Source organism: Toxorhynchites rutilus, chromosome 3, assembly GCF_029784135.1.
Source record: "Toxorhynchites rutilus septentrionalis strain SRP chromosome 3, ASM2978413v1, whole genome shotgun sequence".
NCBI lineage: Eukaryota > Metazoa > Arthropoda > Insecta > Diptera > Culicidae > Toxorhynchites > Toxorhynchites rutilus.
Window position 1 is genome coordinate 260,779,968 of NC_073746.1, and position 24,945 is coordinate 260,804,912.

General features: G+C 36.8%; 4 protein-coding genes across 4 annotated transcripts in view; 1 reads left to right on the forward strand and 3 right to left on the reverse strand.

The window, feature by feature from the left end:
• The window catches only part of LOC129773126 (fructose-bisphosphate aldolase-like), a 609,238-nt gene that overhangs the window by 318,969 nt on the left and 265,324 nt on the right, over positions 1–24,945 (forward strand). The gene's annotated exons all lie outside the window — the stretch shown is intronic.
• Positions 10,104–10,811, reverse strand: LOC129774170 (uncharacterized). Its single transcript, XM_055777867.1, has 2 exons — positions 10,318–10,811; positions 10,104–10,248 (listed from the first exon to the last, which is right to left on the reverse strand). Exons 1-2 carry the CDS (start codon positions 10,809–10,811, stop codon positions 10,104–10,106), a joined length of 639 nt encoding a protein of 212 aa, XP_055633842.1.
• LOC129774171 (odorant receptor 83a-like) lies at positions 19,240–20,630 on the reverse strand. The gene is made up of 3 exons (XM_055777868.1): positions 19,638–20,630; positions 19,464–19,568; positions 19,240–19,401 (listed from the first exon to the last, which is right to left on the reverse strand). The coding sequence occupies exons 1-3, from the start codon at positions 20,628–20,630 to the stop codon at positions 19,240–19,242; spliced, it is 1,260 nt and encodes a 419-aa protein (XP_055633843.1).
• On the reverse strand, positions 21,137–21,943 carry LOC129774172 (uncharacterized). The gene is made up of 2 exons (XM_055777869.1): positions 21,450–21,943; positions 21,137–21,376 (listed from the first exon to the last, which is right to left on the reverse strand). The coding sequence occupies exons 1-2, from the start codon at positions 21,941–21,943 to the stop codon at positions 21,232–21,234; spliced, it is 639 nt and encodes a 212-aa protein (XP_055633844.1). The 3' UTR covers positions 21,137–21,231.

Consider the following 24,945-nt stretch of genomic DNA (forward strand, 5'->3'; position numbering starts at 1 on the left):
ATTCTTGTCGCCATGAATAGCCGGTTTCAGGTTCTGTCTAGGGAAGTCTTCGTGTACGTCTACGCGGATGACATTCTTCTGATGGCAGTGGGTGACACTCATAGGATTCCACGCATCAGTATACAGGTAGCTACCAACGCCATCGTTCGGTGGGCGGTCTAGAGAATTCAAACTATCAGCGCAGAAGAACGACCATATTGTGGTATGCGGCCACAGCTACCAGCTTCCCATTCACAGGATCCAGCTATACAAAGAATACATTCCTCGTCGAAAAACGTTGAAAATTCTCGGAGTGTTGGTCGCCCACAAACTTAGCTTCTTCCTTCATTTCGAGGAAATTGAGAAGAGCTATGCCACCCGGTTGAACCTTTTGAAAACTATTTTCAAACCGCACCTGAGCAACAGCAGGAAGATCCGGTTAGGGGTGGGCAAAGCTATCGTGAGAGCCACCTAACATATGGCCTCGAGCTGACGGGTTTGGCCGAAAACAAGCTCCCAAAAACTCTGGCACCGATTTATAACAAGGCCCTACGGACTGTCTCCGGCCTCCTACCATTAACACGCCTATGTCTACGCTAAAATTGGAGAACCTCATTTCGATCTAACCATCGACTCGGCAATCGTATTGAGGACTTCCAATTCTTCGTCGAAAACCAGTGGTAGAGGGGAGACACACCTGACCGTCTTTAGTAACAGAATTCAGCAACAGGTGAACGCGAGGAGATTCCCAACTGTTCTCGTGAGAAACGGTATCACAAACAACTTTCGAACCGGGGTGAGATCGACCGGTTTGTCAGAATAATTTAGGGTCATCATGGCATAAAAATACGCTTTCCACGAGATCAGGTATACGGACGGCCCAAAAGAACCATCAGGTGTTGGATTTGGGATAAGCGATTGTAATAACAGATTGATTTCCAGCAAAAAACTCGCGGACATCTGCTATATCGGCAGAGGTGGCCGGCATTTTCGGGTCAACCACCTTCCCATCTTCCATACCGCTGTCTCCGATTCGGCGAGTACCAGGTCCAAACACCCATGGGTACAGGTTGTCAGGCAGGACCTATTGCCCGACACTGTGTTCATGTGGATTCCCGGACACAGCGGTATCGCAGGCAACGGAGTGGCTGACCGATTTGCCGGAATCTCCCCATATTGTGAGGTCCCCATCGGACATTTTTTCACTCTGGAGGTGCCGCTGGACGACAGTTGTGGATCACCAACGCTTTTCGCACTTTTTGGTACGAAAGATGGATCGCAGAGAGAGAGCAGTTCCTCAGAACAGTTAAGGGCTCGATTGCAGGGTTCGAGGATGTAGAAATGATGCGAGAACAACGAATCATGTCCAAACTGTGGACCGGTCACTGGTCGGTCTCGCACGGCTTCAACAGAGAACCCTTCCATCTATTTTGCGACCACTACCAAACCCACAACTCCGTCGAACATTTGCTGTGTGTTTGTCCGAAGTATGATGATCTGTGAAATCTCTATGGAATTAGCGGGAGTGTAAGAGACTTCGAAAGCGACTATTCAGCGAAGGTAGCAGCGCTTCTCTACCACTGAAAAGATGCCAAACTGTTCTTCAGAATCTAGCGTGTGAACAATGGACCAGCCACGAAGGTCTTGTTCCTTCCTCTCCACGATGAACACTTTGTCATCGTCAACGGCACGACTTCCTCTCCACTGGCCTGGAACCATGGCCCGAGGACATCCTTGCCATCTGGTCCAGCAAGCTAGTATTTTTTATGAAATTATTTTAATAATGTTTTAATATGTACGGTGTTATTCAAATTTTATGTAGCCATGACAAATTTCGTGAGGCGAATAATGGGCAGGACTGCGAAAAATAGAAGAACGTGATGTAGACGGATGCACGCTACGATTCGGTACCTTATGTCGATAGCTGCCAAAATGAACCTCAAGATTCATCAGCTGGAAGTGGAGACGGCATTCCTGCAGAGAGATCTAGGCGAGGATGGCATTTACATGGATCAGTTGTGTTCATTGGAGTCAACGTAGTTCTGGATGGAAGACCTTCGTTTGATGAGTAATAACCTTGAAACACAGGTGAATAGAGAGATGGACCCTGTGATGAAAAACCAGGAAGGCTACATCAATAGTTTGCTAAAGAAACCGGATAACGTTCGCATTAAAAAAGGACTCAAATGAAAATGAAAAAAATATTAAAATTCAACGTACAAATTTTTCTTAAATACTTCGTTTATTACGCCTTCTGCAAAAATGCTTCGACGCCCTTATCAGTTGATTTGCAGCAGCCATGGCGAAAAGAGTCAAGCTACTCCCCTCGATGCTTTGCTGTACTTTGTTTAGACATCGTAAGGTACTTCGTGTCAACCGGATATAGCCGATCCAGCATTTACAACAACCTCTCCCAACCAAACAATCTCAATGTGTATTTTTTCATGCTAATAAAATATATTTTTTTTACTACAGCTAATATTTCCGATGGTACAGATTTTTGGTACAGACTTTTTGAAGAAAAAGTTCAGATGAGAAAGATTTTTAACCCCTCTGGTACAGATTTAAATGTGGCAACACTGGCTGCGACCGATGGGAAATTTTTGGGCGCCGTTTAAGGTTCGTATACTCCAATGATTTCGTGCCCAAAACGGAAAAGCACCTGATCGCCACGGCCAACCAAAAACTGAAGAACATGCCAACATCAATTTTTTCATCGGTCATTGCCAAGACTCTGGCTAAAGACCATAGAGCCGCTCTTGAGGGTGTCGAAGCATTTTTAGAAGGCTTAATGAACGTAGAGTTTAAGAAAAATTTGTTCAATAAAATAATCTTTTGTAGCCAGGTGTGCGAGTTGAAATTGTCCGGTTGATGTTTTAGATGTTGCTTGCAGGATTGGATGCGATCGTTAGACTTGACTTGCATGTCAGATTTCCAGCGGTCGAATCTTTTCGTTTGCTTGTTATAACGTTATTTTGAGAACACTAAGCACACAAAATCTTGGCTTTACATGGCAAAGGACCTGCAAAGCCAAATTGTTTCGGCCGAAAGACGATGCTCTATGTGGAGGAGACCAGGAGGTTATGATGTTTCGTGAGCTACTTAAACGGTGAAACGGTGACTACAAATCACTACCGACAACAAATGATAATTTAAACTTTGCATTGATTGAAAAAAAGACCAAAGACAAGGTGTAAGGTGATGACAACTTACCGGCGCACACAGCTAAAGTCATAAGGGACGCCATAAAAAATCCTTAACTGGGAAGAAAGTTTTATTGGAAATGAATCCATAATTTACAAGAGAGATGGGTGCAATGTGTAGAATAAACCGTAATCCACGTCTGAATATTTTTTTTAGATGCACCTGGAAATATGTGTTTTCATCATCAAAAAAATCGAACAATTTCAACTTGTGCAACTGGTACGTTAGTACTTCATTTTCATAAAGAAACGGACTTGAGAAAATAACCTTTGGTGACCTAATTTTTTTGTTAATATTCTTTCAAAAAACAGAAAACGTTTCATATCAATCTCAAACTTGTAGCAACATTAGCACTGAATACACAAATTTTTCGAAATAAGGGTAATTTTGCAGGTGTGTAACTACAGTCAAACACCGCTTATCCGCGAATGCGAGATGTACTAAAAGTATTGTTATGATCCTCTAAGACAGAGGTTTCCAGATTTTTTTTTATGGCAGAGCACTTTTTATAGCAAAAACATTCGACGGAGCACCTGCATTTTTTTAATCAATAAAACAAATCCTATTTGCATTGACATTACTCAACTGGAAACAACAAAATTTCGGTTGTGCGTCGCAGTTACACGACATTTGACCCGAAATAAACAAAATGAATCACTATATGCCCAATGTTATTAAATTAAAGAATATATTTTCAAGGTAGGTTTTCAAGTGCATTTGCTATAACTTTTCGGAGCACAAATTTCCCGCGGAGCACCATTTGAAAACCCCTGCTCTAAGAGACAAGCCAGCAACAAGAAAAATATAACAAACTCTTTAATTGGAACATTGATGATTAATGACGGGTTTTTATGCGCATTTTTAATTCTGTAGGTTTTTCAGGGATCTGTCGGCGAGTTTTTGCCTGTTTGTATACATTTAAGAAATTAAAATTATTTTATTTATAAAATATAGTTTCCATGCTCAAGTGTCTTCTTTTATTTTTCCACATCATATTCATTCTTTCATCATTGAACGTGTGATTTTCTCGCTGTTGCGAATAATAGTGCGTGCGCAGAAGCAAATTTGAACATACCTAATTCTGCTTTCATATTGTTAAGTCATAAATATGGATCGGCTCAACCGCCCGGATAGTATGCAACTTTCTTTACTTATAGCTGTCTACAATTCATTACTGTTTTTCAGGTGAAATTATCTTATTCATAAAATCAAATGTGTATTCTAGGTCAGGGGTTTTCAAATGGTGCTCCGCGGGAAATTTGTGCTCCGCGAAATTATAGCAAATGCTCCCACTTGAAAACCCACCATGAAGAAAACCATTCTTCAATTTAATTTCACAAGGCATATAGTGATTTATCTTGTTTACTCCGGGTCAGATGTCGTGTAACTGCGACACGCAAACAGGATTACCTGCTGGGTAATGTCAATGCAAATAGGATTTGTTTTATCAATTAAAAAATATAGGTGCTCCGTCAAATAATTTTGCTATAAAAAGTGCTCTGCCATAAAAAAAATCTGAAAACCCCTGCTCTAGGTAATAGAGAAACACGTTTTAATAGGCTGACCAAACGTACCGTTTTGATCGGAACAGTACCGTATTTTCGGGCCTTTTTGATTGTCCCATCTTTTTATCGTTTTGTACCGTATTTTGAGAATAAAGGAAAATATTTTTTTCATTGCCATTATTTTCGATAGCACAGCGCTATAAAATTTTTTAATTTTTTCTACCCTGGGTTCTATCTATGATTTCTATGGGCTTCGGTAGAAATCTGAACGTTCTTGAGTTTAAGCCCTTTTTACTCTGATGGAGGGATACGTAATTTGAATTTTTTGAAAAATCTGATTTTAAGGGGTTTTGGTTGTCATTTTTTGTAGAAGCAATATATCAACAAACTGAAAAGAGTACCATGTATCCAAAGGTTTCATCAATGCGTAACTACAAATAGAATCAGAAATTTCGCCCAAACAGGGCTCGAGGTAACTGCCCATGTTTGCATAGGACTCGTAATCACCAACACCATTAGTGTTGAGAAAACGCAATTTGTTTTTTTTTTGCCTACAAGCGTAACCATGAACATTTCCAATGAAAACGAATTCTATCCAGTTGAAGGATATTATCGGCAAAAAGAGGGCCTAGGAGATTTTGCGGATTAAAACATATTTTCTCCATTTGGAAAACGCTTACGTCTATTTATGCGGACAATCAATCGTTTCAATGAACATTTGTTCGCATAGCTAGACGTAATCACCAGGTCTGTAGCGTTAATATTTACATTTCCGATAATAGTCAAAACGTCTCCGTCGGCAGTTTCAGTTGTCAATTAATTAAATTTGCAAAAGCAATCTGCAATGATGGTGATTTTAGCAACATGATTTATCGATATCACGATCAATCGCATAAAGATGGTGGAGTAACTTACACCAACGGTATGAGTAAATGCTGAGTTTGTGGAATAATTCGACGTCGAACCCGAGGAATTATAATGCTAGGAACCAATATTATTATAATTCTACTACTGATCTGATTCTTTCATTATCTACTTTTTCAATTCAAATACAAAATTTAGATAATTATAACATTAAAAAACACAATTACATCTCTTTGTTCATCGCAGAGCAGTGTACATAAAATAGTTATATGATTTCTATGGTTTCTTATATTCATCTATTAGGAAACACTAAGTAATAAGACACTATCGTGACAGGCACGTTTGGAATCTACAAAGAATGTGATTCAAATGTAGAGATGTAGATTTAGCTTATAGCACATAATACTCATAAGTGTTGATTTTCGAACGATATATTAAAGCTGTATGGAACTACGTCTGTTATGCGGACAAACAGTGATTTTTCGGAAAGGTTTTTTTTTCAAAATTGCTCAAATGTTTTCGAACAAAAAATGTTTGTTTGCATGTTGAGCAAACGAATTACATTGCGTAGAATGCAAAACGGCGAAAAAGTCGGTTTTGTTCATTTTGTCGCTTACGTCTCCTATAAAAACATGGACAGGTCATCTGAGCGTGATTTGCCTTTTCAGGTATTTTCAGAAATCTTCAGAAAGGTGGTGAGTAGAGCCGGCGGATAGCTGTGACTACATATATATATATATATATATATATATATATATATATATATATATATATATATATATATATATATATATATATAGATATATATATATATATATATATATATATATATATATATATATATATAGCAATGCATTGGTCAAACCTGTGTCTTCATGGTACTCTATTGAATTTTAAAAAAATAGTTTTCGCTGAAAAAATAATCAGATTTTTCAAAAACTCAAAATAGCACTTCTCTCTTTTCAATCAAGTTGAAAGAGGCAACGTTCAGTTTAGAGCCAAACACAAGTAAAAAAGTAAGCGAAGAATTTGTTGTACAGTGTATTTTTTAAGAATTGAATTTGGATTTAAATTTTACTCATTGTATCTGCAGAGATTTTACATAGCTGTCATCGACATACAATAGATCCTTTTGGCAATCGATATTGAAAACTTCGCTATGAAATTTTACAAACACTTTATCTACACGGTTCGTTAAAACAGTTGAAGATTTTTATTCCGTTTGTGAACTGTATGCTAAATTGCATGAGCATGGTAACACACTTTTTTCCCTTGGATCTTTTATGGAGAGGAGTATTTTTGGAGAATTGCGCTCCTGTTTTCTTTCACAGGAAACATGTCCTGTTGTAGTACGCGATTAATTTGAAACCTCATGCCTCGAACTATGGTTGCTTTTTTCCAGAAGTCATATGGTGGCCTTTCAAACAAGCCTTGTTGAAAAAGAAGATATATCAGCTACTAAATTTGTTGTTATGTTTGATGATTTCATTACTCTAATTAGTCTAGTTGATTCAAACTAAGTATAGAAGTCAGAATCTTTAAAAGGGTGTGAAAAAAATCTAGGATACTATGCTGGACTACATTGAAAAGTGGAAGGCTAGCCTACGAGAAACACAACAGTATAAATGGAATGTATTAGAGCACATTCCTGAATGGATAGATATTGAAAGTAGCATTAGAAAAAACTTTTGTTGAGATCGATAAAAACATTTTGTTTGATTAGTGAACAATAATCGAATAATCGAATAATTATGATTAATGAGAAAAAAAGTTGGAACAAAAACCCGTTTTAGTTGCAAATTGCAAATAAGAGTGTAAGGAATTCATAAATCTGATTAATTATATAATTATACTAATTATATTTTATCTCTGCCAGGTAGTACCGGACCGGTTGAAAAAATATTTATACGATGAACATTATGTGGACAACGAGAAACATTTGAAACACTGATCTGAAATGTAACAAATTTTATTAATTTATTAATTTATTAATTCCCGAAAATCCTTATCTGCTTCGCAAAGTCCATCCACCATATGAATATGAATGAATAAAATTGGTTGTAGAGAACAAGGCTGGTAAGACTGAAAATATTCGATTGTTTGGCTTTATTCTCGGTTTTATTCACTTACTTATACAATTCTTCAAAACATGGCATATTGATTTTTCGGCTTACGTATCCCGTTTTTATTCCTGCACTATTTGGTCAGCCTACTTTTTATGCAAATGGTGAAAAAATCCTTCACGAAAATCTTGTCTGATAATGATTTTATATTACAAATGTTTCTTTAGTGGAAATTTAAGGATATTTCTATGAAAATGGTTGAATACTACGCGTTTCAATTAATCAACTAACATAAATTAAAAAAAAAAACATTCAAATTTTAACAATTCAAAACTGACTTCGGGTCATCAACGGGCCATCAACGAGCAGACTGTTAAGGGATGAATGCGAAATTTCAGAGCGAAAGGTAGATAACTTGCAGAGCCTTTTTTTCACAGCAAAAGCTACATACAGGGTTTTTCATTTCGGGCTTCCGAAAGTATACAGCTGACAACCGTTTGACATAGCTGTCAACCAAAGCGTCATATCGTTAGTTTAATGTCTGCCATTTTGCAATATGGAACGTTTTAGCATCGCACAACGTGTTAATTTGGTTAAATTATAGTATAAAAATGATGAAAAACCGGCAAATGTTTTTCGAGCATTACGGACGGATTTTGGTCGTCATGGACGGCCTACAGAGCACACAATCGCTAATGTAGTGCGTAAATTCGAACAAACTGGATCCGTAGCGGATATTGTGAAACCCGTGCATCATCGTAATGTGCGTTCGGCCGAAAATATTACTGCTGTTGCTGCCAGTGTGGAGGATGACCCGAATGTTTCGATTCCACAGCGTGCTCAGCAATTGGGCTTGTCAAACACATCATTGTGGCGAATTTTGCATTTGGACTTGCACCTACATCCATATAAAGTCCAACTGGTACAAAAATTAGAGCGTGGTGACCATGGAATGCGTCTGGCATATGTCGATTGGGTGAACGAACAACAGCAGCAAAATGCTGAATTTTCGCATCAAATTTTCTTCAGCGATGAGGCACATTTCGAGCTCGATGGCTATGTAAACACCCAAAATTTCCGTATATGGGGCTCAGAAAATCCACACGTGATTGTTGAGAGGCCATTGCATCCGCCAAAAGTCACTGTTTGGTGCGCATTATGGTCTGGTGGAGTCACCGGGCCGTATTTCTTTGAAAATGAGGACGTCGAGACGGTAACTGTGAATGGTGAGCGCTATGGCCGCATGTTAACCGATTTGTTTTGCCACAAATTGAAGATATGGATACGGATGACATGTGGTTTCAGCAGGACGGCGCCACGTGCCACACAACACGACCGAACATGGCCATATTGCGAACGAAATTTGAGGGACGCATAATTTCGCGTTGTGGTGATGCCAATTGGCCGTCCAGATCATGCGATTTGAATCCGCTAGACTTTTTTTTTGTGGGTTTATGCGAATGACTGTGTCTATGCCAACTCTCCGCAAACTCTTGAACATTTGAAACACAACATTCGTGAAGTTATGACGGAGATACCGCCTCATATGTGCCGAAAAGTAATCGAAAATTACCTGTTCCGGATCAAGGTGTGCGAGGAAGCCCTAGGTGGACATTTGAATGATGTTGTATTTCACACATAATGGCATAAACCAAACTTTAATTTGAAATAAAAGTTTCATCTAAATTCGAATTCTAAGTGTGTTTTATTTCAATTTACTTTCGGAATTTAAAGTTGGAAAACCCTGTTTTTATCTGTTTCCTTTCCACACGAATGGATTCCTTTGAGACGTTTTCATTGGTTATGTCGAGAACAACGCTATGGCATTTATACCCATGAGGTTTCTTCCGCGTGAGAATATTTCTAGTAGCGGTTTTTCCGTTGCTCTTATTACCTCTGCAATTTTTTTTCCGTGAATCATTCAAACAGAATACTGCATTGACATTGATATTTCTTAGTAATCCATCGCATGTTATTTCTTAAGTAGAAAATTTGAAGTCCTGATTGCAGACCTATAGCAAACCCTCGTGCAATTTTGGTCGTTACTATGCAACTATATCGGATTTTGGAAAACTTTACCACAGACTGCGTGCAAAGCAATCAATAGAATCAGTCAAAAAAAAATAAAATAAATAAATGATTAAAAAGAAAAATTATGGGACTGTTGGTTCTTGTTTTCCCTCGGTATTTAATCAAATTTTGAGGAAAACACACTTCTATAGGAGATTATATACCAGTTATTGGAATAAATAAAAACTAATAATAATAAAATAACAAATTGAATACACTAACCATGATTCGTTATTTGTAACACGATGGTCAAAGATGTCACATTTGGCTAGAAGCCTTGGAATCATTGAAACACAAATATCTCGTCTATTTCCAGGCATACTTCTAACGTTATTTACCTTAGGCTTTGGTGTGACCAACAACGATACATTCATATTTAAGATACCATTGCATAGGTTTTTCAAACCTTCAACAGGTATCACATATCTAAAACAGTTGAGAGTCTTTCAAGTAATCCATATCCCACTGGACATTCGCCATAAAGTCTGCCACAATCAACACCGTTTGCTCCATACCTTGCAGCCAGCTTATATTCCAAATCCATTTTCTCCTCTTCGGAAGGTCTAAGTGGAAAAATTATTGAAACGATTTCAATTGCCTATTTCAATTGAGTTATACCAGATGATACTCACGTAAAGATCACATCGAGAATCTCTCCAATCAACCCGTTATGCGTCAACGGTGTGTCTGCAACCTCACATATCATTCGTAGAAGACAATCTCTGCCATTGCTGTTCCAGGAATCGATCATTTCCTCCAGTATCCGATACAACTGCACTCTGCTATTGTCCACAAAGTTTCCTTCATCTAGACGCGTCTTGAAGTAACTATCCGGTAGAGGCCAAACTATTGTGCCTGGAATGGCATAATTGGCTTGAAAGTTATACGCCCAACTCAGGCTGCGTTTCGTTTTGTGATTGAATTTAACGTCATATGCCGCCGAAAATAACATTTTCGTTATTCCGCCATATGGAATGAAGGGAAGGAATCGCTTCTGGAGCTTATGAATGGCTGGGGCCGGTTCAGTATGATTTGTACCGCATTCATGAGCATCGGTAATACCACCGACAACAGCGATGAGCACAATAACACTCCATCCAACCCTCCGAACACTAATGGAGTTCATTCTGACTAGCCTTCATCTCGGCATCATCTGGAGCGCTCCTGTTCCAAGCTCACAACTTTTAACACTTTCCGCCACGATGAAATCTATGAAATGCCGAGTTCTATTTTTGCATTGCTCGCTTGGCGAAGTTTCTACAGGTTTGAAGAACATTTTTTCTGTTCGGAAATTTAGATTTGATTGTTATCTGCATTTACTTATTTATGATCACTCCCCATATGTTTTTGATTTGACTATGATCTGTAATCGGAATCTCTTCTTTATGCGAAATTGATATTTTTTTTTTTCAAAGTGATAGTGATCTGATCTGATCCTAGAGTTATGAAATACCTTCATTTTGTTTTTATTTCAATTTTCGTGCTATAACAAAATAATAAAGTCTAGCTTTACTAGTCATAAAAAAAGCTGGTTCTTACATCTTACCATATATGCATAATTTGAACCGAGCTCATAAATATTTCTGGAGACTCATTAGATTCATTGATTCATCTGATACGAAACGTTCAAAAGGCCTGTACCATGTTGATCTTAATCAGGTCAAACAACCTAGTTTGGTGTCAAACGTTAGTTTTAGCTCTTCAACGCTTCTGTAATGTTTGTTGTCAACAAATACGTTTCATACGATAAATCCACACAGTTCCTCGATTGGATTTTGGTTTGTTGGTCAACCCAGACAAGTTGACCAGCCTATAACCCGAATCCTTGGTTTAATAAACCAACTTCTATAAACTTGAAACAATTCAGTGGCTCTATAGTTGTGAAACAAAGTGTATGATCAAAATCTGATAGAAGTGTAATAGCATGAGCTGAAGAAAAATGAAAATAAATCATACACCGTGGAAAGCTCAATAATAATATGGCAAGTATGATGTTGTTCAACAGAGAGTATTTTTTTAAATATATAATTAGGATGTGTGGATATTAAATGGCATTTTTTTAATAAGAAACACTTTATTTAATTCAAAGTATTGATTATCACTAACTATAAATTTTTTTTCCGTTTCTTTGGCATCATATCATGGCAGGGAAAGGCCTTAAAATACTTAATTTGGCTAGAACTGCAATGACAGTTTGTTAGCCATTGGTTGACAACTCCAGTGCTGAATTTGCACACCTGGAAGAAACATATGAGTATGGGATTGGTCTCACCGTATATTTTGTTCCTGATAATCACTTAACAAAGTCAATTACCACACTCAATCACACGAGTTTCGATAGAAAAAATATTTGTATCGACCCTGTTTTAATGTTATAATAAATGAAAAAAATACCAAAAATGTTCAAGACCAGTTCAATGGTTATCCAAAACCTTTCTCGATAATGTTTGCCGGCTAAGTCAATCAATAATACTTCTGGGTGGTCTAATGAGTAGAGCAAATATAGCGCGCCCCAATTTCCTAGCATCAAGTCGCAAAGCATGACGTACTCACATCAATGCAGTGGGCAGTGACTGCTTGAGTTGGATTCACGCCCCAAAAATATCTGGCGATGTGCGAGGCATTTACATATTTTTTATTCGCATTCACTGCATGTTTACTAAGATGATTAAGAATCGATGACTAATCTTTCAGATGAGATAAGTTATTCAATCACAGAATATCAGAGAATATCAGGCATGAACCATTGATATAACATAGTGGTGAGAGCTCTATCGATAATATCACGTTTAAAGTTCAAACATTCTTCTAGCGAAAGAAGCTCTGTCAATTTGAAATAAGTACACTTTCATTGGATATATCTCAGAATCTATCTGATTAAGAATAAAACGTTACTAGAAAAATATTCTGTATTTATTGTACTTTGAAGCTAAATATGGGTTTTTCGATTTTTAACCCCCTCGAATGAAAATTCGAACTTCGGGCTTGATACGTGCCATCTACTTCGGCACAAGATGATGGTCAACCTCATCGACTGCTTTTTCCCAGTATCTGGGCAATTGAAGTAACATTTTTAACAATATTCCCACCAGTGGCGTCGACTGCCGGGAGGGGGGGGGGGGGTGGCATGTTGGTGCGCCGACTCGTTTTGAGTCACTCCAAATTGAGGTTACATGTGAGACTCTGCATACCAAAGCCCATGACTTGTCGAAAGTGCAAGTAAGTTGTTCATCGCGCCCATAAGGAGCCCCGTGCCACTTGCGGAGCGCAACATGTGGGCGAACTCAGCAGAAATCGAATATTCCATTTGAAACTCCTTCCATTTTCTGGTTGACAGAAAAACGTGGCTTCTCTTTAGTCCACTCTGACCGCCTCTATTGAAGAATATGTTATATAACTTGCTTTATGAAAAACATTGAAATTTTTCTCACGGAGATTCGGTTGTTAATCAGGTCTACTTGGACCTCACCCAGGGCTTATGTTTAACACGTTAGGCCCCGGTTTTTTCCAGATGCGCTTTCCATTCAGCCCGCATCAAGAGCGTTTGCACAATATCAGTGTCGGTCCCAGTTCCCAATGATACTCATTGTATAAAAAGAAAATAGTCAGCAATTCGACTAGCAAGTAGTCACATTTTGTATAACATCCGAAAACAAATCTTATATATTTTTATTTCATTACTAGCTGACCCGGCAAACTTCGTCCCGCCCAAAATTTGTTTTTTGTTATCAATACCTTCAAACATTCACGTTTTCTTACTAAGCGCAAGTTCATGAGTCCAATCGCAGAACTGTTCATTGATTGATCTTCTAATCGACCCCGTTGAATAAACCTTCTACTGAAAAATACCTAGTACTTCTACCAAAACTCATCATTATAATATCAGATTATTTTCAGACACAGTTCTCGTTGAATATTTTTCAACCACTTACAAATAGCATGTTTCTCCGCTAAATGGAAAAAATGTTTGATACAAAAAATATGATAGAATAAAGACAGAACCCTCTCCTCTTCTCCCCTTAGAGAGGAGGGGGAAGTGTCAGGTCACCTTAGAAACGTTTCGTGCCTCCTAAAATCCCCCCCCCCCCTAAGAGAGGGAGCAGGAGTATTTATCCACCATAGAATCATTTATTGCACCCTAAACCCTCCACATGTCTAATTTGGTTCCGTTTGCTGGATTAATTCTCGAGTAATGCAGAAATTTATGTTTCCTTTGTATGGCAGCCCCCTCAAACTATCACGAAAACCTTCCCCGGCCCCAAAAACCCCTACGTACCAATTTTCATGTCGATCGGTTCAGTAGTTCCCGAGTCCAAAAGAATCAAACAGACAGACAGATCATTTATATATAAATATATATATATATATATATATATATATATATATATATATATATATATATATATATATATATATATATATATATATATATATATATATATATATATATATATATATATATATATATATATATATATATATATATATATATATATATATATATATATATATATATATATATATATATATATATATATATATATATATATATATATATATATATATATATATATATATATATATAGATTTTGTAACTGTCAGTCTCAGTCAGTCAGTGTTTTGCTACCAAAAAGCTGAATGTCGGTCCCTAGGGACCGACGCTGGGCTCAACGTGTTAAGGCAGTATTTCAGTCTAGAGATTTGAGAATAAAATCAAAAAAAAATTTCATATTTCTGAAGTTTAGGCATTCAAGAATATACTCTAGAAAGGACTTTTCGAAAATCCCATTATTTACCGTTTTATAGCCATTTTAGTGATGCGGTGTCTAAAATAGTACGGTCATAACTATCAACTTTAAACGCGTATTTTTCGAAACTAGTTTTTTCAAACTGGCGTACACGATATCTCAAGTACTACTGAATCGATTTATGTGGAATTTATAAAAATACTACCTGTATGCATCTTCCTATCGCATGGACCAATAAAAAGAAATATATATTCAAATTTTACTATTTTTAAAAAATCGGACCTTCACTGATTCAGAATCGGTTCCATTTTTTTTTCAATCAGCTGCCAAAACACACCTCAGTAAACTCGAGAGAATCCAGTATATTTGTATACGTATTGCGTGGCGATGTATGCCCTCACCACACATCGTAAGTTCCGAGATTTTGGCAGGCGTACTCTCACTAAAATATCGCTGCAATTTGTTATCTCTCCGGCTCTTCATCCGGTGTGAGTTTATAAATACATTGGTGATCGAATATTTTTAGCGGTATGATTCGCGAATTATCTAAGAGGACATTGTATCCCATTAACCCATCCCAAGTTTCTTAATAACTGACACGGTTAAGAAACGTTTTTCATATTAACGTTTCATACCAATGAAACACAAATTTTTACATAACTCGAGAATTAATGAAGCAAACGGAATCAAAAAGTGGAGTTTTTAGAGGGCACGAAATGTTTCTATGTTAGTTTGACACTACACCCACCTCTCTAAAGGAGAGGAGGGGGGTTGCATAACTCCCAGATATGTCCATATGTTCCATTGTTAAAAAAAATCAAGCAAATTTTACCAAATTTGACATATGGAGGTTTCAGGCGGCAATAAATGTTTCTATTTCAACACACCTATCTACCTCTCTAAGGGGAAGGGGCTGCCATACAAATGAAACAAATACTTCTGCATATCTCGAGAACTAATCAAGCAAATGGAGCCAAATTTGGGATGTGAGGGTTTTTGGGTACGAGAAATGTTTCTATGATAGTAAAAAATAAGTTTCAGGCCGAACGCCTGTTTCATGACTGGGAATAAGTGATAGTCGCTAGGGGCGAAATTAAAATTAATTTTTAGGTGATTAAACACACTCCTATATCTTCTTCTATCCATACAATTAACAATGGATCGCCGAATGTGTTGATAAGAGCGAGGAAGGAATTGACCGATTTGGCCCTGTCTTTGTTCTATCATATTTTTTGTATCAAACATTCATTCAATGTAACGAAGAAAGATGTTATTTGCAAGTGGTTGAAAAATCTTGAACTAGAAATGTGTCTGAGAATGATCTGATATTATAATGACGAGTTTTGGTAGAGTACTTCTACCAAAACTCGTCATTTTATAGTATAGCATTTTATAGTAAAAGATAATTTTAAAGGGTCGATTAGATGATCAATCAATGAACAGTTCTGCGATTGGACCTATGGACGTTCGCTTAGCAAGAAAGTGTGAATGTTTTCAATAAATTAGAAATATATTTTCTCAATATCTCGAGAAAGGTTGCATTTAGAAGAAGATTGATAATAAGCTTTTTTGTTTTAAATCATATCAGGATTCATAATTTGTGGCTTAAGATGATTGTTAACATGCAAAAATTCGGAGTTTCGAAAACTCATAAAAACTCGATGTTCCACAAAGTTCGTCAAAAACATTTCTATCATCTTGGATTTATTTTTTTATTAAAAACATAATTTAAAAAAAAAGAATACGTTTTTAGGATAATGCAAATAAAAGTTTTTTTTTGAAAATAAAAAACTACTATTTTTTTTCTCAGTGCACGTTTCACGTTTCACGTTTCAACATCAATAATTTATAAATCTTTCTAAACACTATTTCTATAAAGAAAAAATAAAATAAACACTATTTCAGTACGACTCATAGTTTTTGAGATATAAATTATCAAATACTACTCTTACTAAAATCGATACGTTTCAAAAGTTACACTTGAGTCAAAAATTCCAAATTGCTGTGGAGAACTCATATTTCCTCCAATCCAAATGTAATACAAACTATCATTCGAATAAAAAATACTCATGTTTTGTCATTTGTCGATATCATTTAGAATTACTCTTTTGTAACAATGTCATTTTTTTATGCATACAGAGTTTATAAAGACAGCCTTCTTCATTTCTTTGTGCCGCTACACTGATTGTACCTCAGATTACTTTATTTTGTTTTTGTTCAAATATGGTTAGTAAATAATGATCATAAAATCCAATTAGATGCTGAAGTCAACCTTTCTCGTTTTTTTTTATTCATACATTTGATTGACAGTAAATAGATGAATAACTAGAAATAAACAAAAAAAACATTGAAACCAAAATCAATTCCATTTAACAGATTCAAGAGAAGTAAAACATTTTACTTTGATCATTTTTGACATCGAGCAAACCAATTCATATGATAAATGGTAACCTAACCTTTCCTAATGGTGTTATCTTCTTAAGTTTTACTACATGTAATGTTGTCCACGATGATCTTGCGCAAACCGCACTGTACCTTTAGGGACCAAGCTTGCTTTTCAAATCTTTGCTTTTCATCTCCAAGATCAACTGATGCCGAAATTTGAAGGATTTCCTCAGCATCTTGGTTCGAAGTACAAGAGTGAATATCAGCTGACGGGCTGATCATTTTCTCGATCATTTCGTTGTACCTTAGGAGCTCAAGTTCGGCGCCTTCTTTAAAATTTGTATCCAATTTGTTAATTTCGTTCCCAATGCTCTTCAGCCTTTCTTGCAGTACAGATAATGACAAATCGTCTTCATCATCATCCGGTATCTCCACGTTCAACATATCCCAGAACTTCTAGATGGTAGACTCTGGCACATGCTCCTACGCTTGTGCAATCCAGAACATCGTGTATTAATTATTGATGTGTTTCACATTGTCATGAATATTTTTGTGATGAGCCTTCATCATCTACAGTGACTTAAACTCTTAATCGTACTCCACCATGCCGATCTCTTTTCCCTTCTTTTGAAAGTCGAAAACAAACTTTCGAAACATTCTATTTAGAAAAAATCATAGTGTCATATAAAAGTTAAAAGGTTCGCTATCTAGTTTCAGAATATTGGTTTTTATTTATCTAAAAATGGCGAATTTATGTGCTAATGTATGAAAATTAACTCAAACTCATATTCGGTTGAAACCTCAACTCGATTTTGAAGGCGTTGACCAATTTCCGAATTCCATCATTAGTATGGTGTCCCTTGTTCATTGCAACTGTCTTTAGCTGTCTTTACGTCTGTCTGTCTACGAATTTTTTTGTGTATTCGGAAGGTATATTTATAATTTTTTTCATCAAGTGGTTTTTAAAATCGAAATTTTTAAAATTTAATTGTTTCTATAAGAAATATATTATTGATATTCCTTCACAATCTCCCGACATCAATCCCAGTAAAAAACTAAGGATGTTATCTGTGTAAGAAATATAGAAACAATTAAATTTAAAAAATAACGATTTGAAAAACCACTTGATGAAAAAAATATATAGTCCGAATACACCAAAAAAATCGTAGATCAGGCTAAAGACAGTTAAAGATAGTTGCGATGAACAAGGGATATCATACTAATGATGGAATTCGGAAATTGGTCAACGCCTTCGAAATCGAGTTGAGAGTTCAACCAGCGTACGAATATGAGTTTGAATCAATTTTCATACATTAGCACATACATATAGCACATGTATATAGCGTCCATCTGTTGGATCAGTTGGTGGTGTTGGGAGGCAAAACTTATCAGATATGGCTCCACAACTCATTCGCAGTATCTGCACTGTAAAGGGCCGAAGAGTTATCGATAACAAGAACGGCTTCAAAGATGGCTTAATCAGACTCCAGAAAAAATTGTCGCACGAGAGGTTAGTTGATCGAAAAACCAGCCCCTGAACAAATTTCGCATTTTTCGATGCTTTCTCATAAACAGGCAGCTCGTTGAGGTTATTTAAAATCCGATGATTGTTGAACTTTCCAATTAACATGAGTGAAAGTTAAGGACATTCATCCATGTTTGCAACGTGAAGAACTACTAATTCACCTCTGTCTAAGGAGCATTTGACGAAAATTATTGTTGAATTTAAAGAACCGACCATGTACATTTTGTTTATTGGCCCAAAAAAATTACCTGTGCAAATTTTCAGCTCAATCGGATATAACTTAGGGGTGCCTCAAAGCACTCAAAGTTTTGATATTTTGGCCACTTAGACTAAGTCCCAAAATGTCGATTTTCGGCCAAATTTTTTTTCGAGATAACACCAGATGTTTTGTGCATTTTTAAGACATTTGGCATCGGAAAAAAAAAAATTTCGATTCCCTAAATTTCCTTTACTCCCCTTGGAATATTTTCGAAGAATCATAAATCAAAACTTTGAGAGCTTTGAGGCGCCCCTAAATCATATCTAGCTACTGAATGACGTCTGTTAACCTGTGAGATTGACATGATAATTGTCCATGAAAGTACCGATTCTGAAAATGATTATTACACATTGAAAATGTGTACGTTATATCGAGGGTACGTTCCCCTGTATAATCTCTCTGTAGATTGTGTGGGCAGGTGGTGTGCTTTTATCCGAGTAGAACGCTATTGTGGCTCACACAAGACATGTAGCACCATAAGGAAGTGCAACTGATAAAATTATTTAGAATTTTATGCTGGTATTCCTATGTCCAAATTGCTGCAGCAGCGTAAAATAAGAAAGTGAAGCCCTCAGCACCTGAAAGCAAAAGTATTACCTATTGATTGGATTCTATCTGATTTTTAATAGCAGCTGTTTCATACCGAAAGACATGCTCTGATATCCAAATCGTGCATCTTGAACACCGTTAGCTTCAGCGGTTTCATCGAGTTTGCTAGTATCATTAGAGCCCTCTGACGGAAAGCTACTCCACATTCATTCCAAGGAGAACTCATCAACGCATCAATTACTTTGGGATTCTAACAGCAAACATAAAATGTTCTTCTGGAAATTGTCATTCGGATGCGACATATGTATTTACCTGAGTTTTTAATAACTGTCCTAAGTAACACATCCAAACCAGCGTGGACACGGCTACGAGAAAGTATTCGATAATATTTGCCACCCTCATTGCACTTAAATTGTCCTAGACACATGGTAATAATTAATGCAAATGAGACTCACATTTGGAATTCAATCAATGGTTTGGTTTTACCATGGTCGCACTGTAGGCTAGAAGACACAGCATCGAGAGCTCTTGACCGAAAGTTATCGTTATGAAGGGATGAAAACACTCTTCCATATGATGACAGAAATCAATCAACATAGCGTGATGGTCAACACAGTCATCCAGAGCTGTTGCCAACTCATTCGATAGTTGCATTAAATAACGATGCTTCGCGGACGGTGTTTTGAGATGTTTGATTGCTGTTTTCCGAGCTATCGATAAATCTTCTATTGACTCCTTTTCGAACCAAGAACTGTTCGTACTTTGTAGGTATGTTTTATATAGATTTTGTAGCATTACGAGTTGACGTTGATAGCCGCCTTCATTAATCATAGCTGTATTGTACAAGTTCCTCAAGCTACAGCAAAGTGAACCAAATTGCCCACAAACCATGAAGACGTTCGCCATAAGTAAAGAAGCTGTCGTTCCATACGTTAATCCGATCTGTAGCTGCCCAATAACTTGAAGCATATAGGCTATCTCGAACATAGGGGAATAACTCACATCTATGGGGTACCAGCATTTCATTGGCAGGACTCTCTCCCATTGCAGGACTGGTATCACAGCCCAATGCAATGCTACAGCGGAGCATGTGGATACCCATACTTTGAAAAAACTGCGCACTAACCGCTTGGTTGATTCGTACTCGACGTAAGTGATTCCGAATGCAGATCGACGCTTAAAATTATCCGCCATCATCCTGAATAATTTGACGCTTCGTTTGTAGTTCCATCGGGAATAAACATTAACTATGAACATGCTTCCGTAGAGTATTGCGTTCGTCATTTGTATAAATTCCTCGCCCAGATTGTTCATGTTATTCATCACAGTTACGGCATTAAAGATAGTTATGTGGAGGCAGATAAACTGCCAGAAAGCGTACCACAATACGTTCAACAGAGAAGATATTCCATAACGGCCTCGGATCATTGTTGGCAAATGACGGTCGAAGTCGTATGGCCACAATGCTATCACAACCATCGTCCGATATATACTGGGAAATTCCCGGAATGCCTCAGGTGTTTGCATTTCGGACAACAAGGACACTTCCTCGAGCAAGGTAAGAGAGACAATTATTTGATTTGATGACGATGAGTCGCTTTTAAAGCATCGCGCTGTAGTGTGACGTTTTCAATTATTAATTCCACACACTCCATTATATGCTACCGCTGCGGTCGTGATTACGGAAATAATTATTTAGCCGATTAATTTAGAGTAACCACCATTTACTTCCACCTGAAATACTGTGACAGATTTGGAATAGTGTAAAATCTATTAAATATGAGGTGGATAAGTTAAAATTCCAATTTGTAGTGATTAAAACAGGTCTTCCCGTTCTCAATTATCACTTTATCTTTTATCTTTAGTTTTTTAATGTTTTATTGAATTATCGAAAAATAAATTTTTGATAGACGAAAATAGGGTAATAAAATCAAATAATTTCTACGATAATTTCCTTTTTTCAAGATAAATACGAGTCGAGGCTAACAAATTTTGAGGATACAAATCCACATACTTAAAACTCGCATTGGGCCATATCTTGATAGCAACTTCAATTTCGATTCTAAATTGTAAAAAATTATCACGTAACCAAAACAGTTGAAAGCTCATCCAGTAGACCGTATCCTGCGAGACATTCCTTGTAGAGTCTGCCACAATCAACACCATTTGCTCCGTACCTCGAAGCCAGCTTATATTCCAAATCCACTCTATCTGCTTCGGAAGGTCTAAATGAAAAAAAAAAACGTTAGAACATAATCTCAACCACCTATTTAATATGAAGTTATAGATGATACTCACGTGAAAATCACATCAAGAATCTCTCCGACCAATCCGTTATGCTTCAGCGGTGTGTCTGCCACCTCACATATCGTCCGCAAGAGACAACCCCTGCCATTATTGTTCCACGAATCGACCATTTTCTCTAGTATTCTGTACAGCTGGACTCTGCTATTGTCGACGAAACTTCCCTCGTCAAGACGCGCCTTGAAGTAGCTCTCCGGTAGGGGCCAAATAATTCTGCCCGGAATGGCATAATTAGCCTGAAGGTTATGCGCCCAACTTAAGCTGCGTTTCGTTTTGTGCTGGAATTTTACAGGAAGCGCCGCTGTAAATAATACTTTCGCCACACCACCATTCGGGATGAAAGGAACGAAGCGTTTCTGGACCCAGTGAACAGCTTGAGCCGGTTCAGTGTAATTCAAATTGCAATCACGAGCGTTGAAAACGCAACCGGCAACAGCGATGAACGCAACAGCACTCCATCCAACACACCGAACCCTAGTGCAACTCATTACGATTAGCCACAGACTGCTCAGCAACTTCTAGATCACTCTCGTTCCATGCTCGTAACTTTTAACACCTTTCGAAACGGTATAACCTTTTGGATGCTGGGACCGGAAATGTGGATGTTGCTCTTCAATGCTGATTTACAGATACTTGTCGGAAATTCCATTATTTTATTTTGTTCCAAATTAAAGTTTATGATATTATGAGATTTGTAGTTTAATTTTATTTTATTTCCTTATTCACTGAAATACGCGTAGGAAGTATTTTCCCACAGTTTAAGGGGGTATTATAGTGTAGAAACACGAATTTTGGACGTTTTTTCGAACTCCGTAAAAATAAAACAATGAACATTTTTAGTATAAATCATATCATTATTTGTTTATCTATCTTTTAGCAATGAAACAAAAATTGAACGGGAAAAAATATTCATAATTAGAATAGTTACAAGCTGATGAAGTGAGGGGATCCTGAAAAAAAATTGTGTCATGGCGTACACGATTCCAGCCCTTCTGATTATCTGAAATAAAAAAATCGATCAGATTCAGAATCTGTAAAGATGCCGCTATCGTATGAACCTCGGACAAGTCAAAACCATGTTTTTTGACAAAATGGCGCCCGTTTGAAGGAAAAAAGGAGCTTAAAACGTTTTTTCTTAGGTTTCTCGATTTTTTGAATGAGGAGGCGATCTGGCGTAGTGGTAACATCCATACCTCTCACGCAGAGATCACGAGTTCAATTCTCACTCCCGACATTCTTCCAGAAATGGAAGTAAAAGTGACGAACCAGCCGAAATGTGTTGAAAGTCACTATAAAAAGAGAAAAAAAAAAAGATTTTTTGAAAATAGTAAAATTGAAAAATTATCATTTTTTAATGGTTCATGCGATAGAGAGATACATGCAGATTGTATTCATATAAATTCGACATGAATCGGTTCAGTAGAACTTGAGATATAGTGTACGCAAGTTTGAAAAAAACTAGTTTCGAGAAAAACGCGTTTGAAGTTCATTATTATAGCCGTACTAGATTAGATACCACATCACTAAAATATAGCCATTTTAGTGATGTGGTATCTACCCGGTAAATAAAGAGATTTTCTAAAAGTCTTTTGTAGGGTATATTCTTGAATGTCTAAGCTTCAGAAATATAAAGAAAACAAATTTTGTTTTTTTTTCAAATTTCTAGACTAGGATACTGCCTTAAATTGTTTCCGTGCACAAAGCAACGGTAGTTTATTGAGGGAGTTCCAAACAGGATTCTGTAGTTACAGACTATAGAAATAAAATCAATTTGTAGTTTTGGTGGTCCTGGTGATTACACCACACATTTAATAAATAATCTATTACATTGAATGAAATGATCAAATAGTTATGTTATTTGCGGAAAAAGTTAGAATCGCAGAATATTGATGCTGAATATTAAAACTATGGGGTACATTGAAAATCGTGAAGATCATCTGAAAATATAAATATCCAAGATGCGCAGAAGCAGGGTTTCAACTACAACTCATCACCAGCAGTTCTGTCATAGCATCGAGCAAAGTTTGTTGGATTTTCTAGTCAATGAATCGACAAATACACCTATAATACGGATTTTGAAAATTAATGACAGGAATCATTTCACATCGTGGTTCTTGCTCTTTTGTTTTGGTTAGAACTGTCACATTTTCTTATCATGAATTTACATGCATAGTTTTCATATAAACAAATATAAAAATATTTGTGTTTGCACCTAGTCGTTTTTGTGATATTTACGATATCCTTCATGACCTTATCACCCTGTTTCGCGGAAAATCGGAGCTCTACTATAATAAATGTTGGTGTTGGTGGAATTTATCTCAGAAATTGTCCATACCTCAAGCACATTGCCATCTTAGTACCTTCTATTATCTATAATGCAACATCTACATTATTTCACAGTTCATTCACTCCAGACAAGTAAATTGCAAACAAAACGGATGTCTTTCACTTCATAAATTGTAATTTCATAAATAAATAAAACACTTTATAAATTGTAAGTCATTACCATTCGAGTGAACGAACCTTTTCTATATCCAAATCAATCGGCACTCTTAAGCAACATATGACACCCCAAACCTCGAAGTGAATGACTTAGCTTAATACGCGGGCAGTAATTGAACTTGCCATTTACGCTTAGCATACATATTTCTAACCCATAGGCACAACCCACGGCGTAACTACCTTCATCTCTTTCACTCTCTCTTATTTCATTAGAATAAGGATCGATCGAATTTGATCGTTCGACTAAGCTGGAATTTTGTATAAAAAGGAACATCGGAAATACACGACGACAGAGTTTGGAATTTACCATTCGTACGCGATACATTAATCCGAAACGAACCATGCAACATCGCGTCAACATTCTATATATTTTTACTGTTATTCAAGTGCATATTGTAAGATCGCTTTGAAACAGAGTGATATATACGAACTATCAAATGCACAGATTGATCAATAAATGCTTCCATTATATTTGTAAGTGTTTGGTTATCATGTTTTCCGTTCATCCATTTATAGAGTGAATGCAGGACAACGATGACAGATGTCAAAACAATTTCAGTATCAGTAACCTCGCTGACAATCTCTTCATACTGACGTTTATTACCATAAATTACTCGGAACTGATCGACAAAGGTCAACTTCCGTGCAAACCGTAATCGTTATGCTACAAGAAACTATGACGTATTCATTTGATCTATACCTGTCCGCCATATATCCAACTTTGATCTGAACTCACCGATAAACATGCGACGGGATCTAAATGGTTATACGGAAGCTTTCTTGGTAGAGTATACCGGCTGTTGTTCACTAATTTAATCAATTATAATATTTGGGGGGGCTAATAACTCGAGTAAACATTTCGTGGCCCCATTGTACTGCATCAACACACGATTCATTTTCTCCCAAAGCTAGAGTGTATCTAAAAATTGACCGCACAGCAACTGCAAAATCATGTATTCTGACATTTTGGAACGTAATTTGGTTGTTG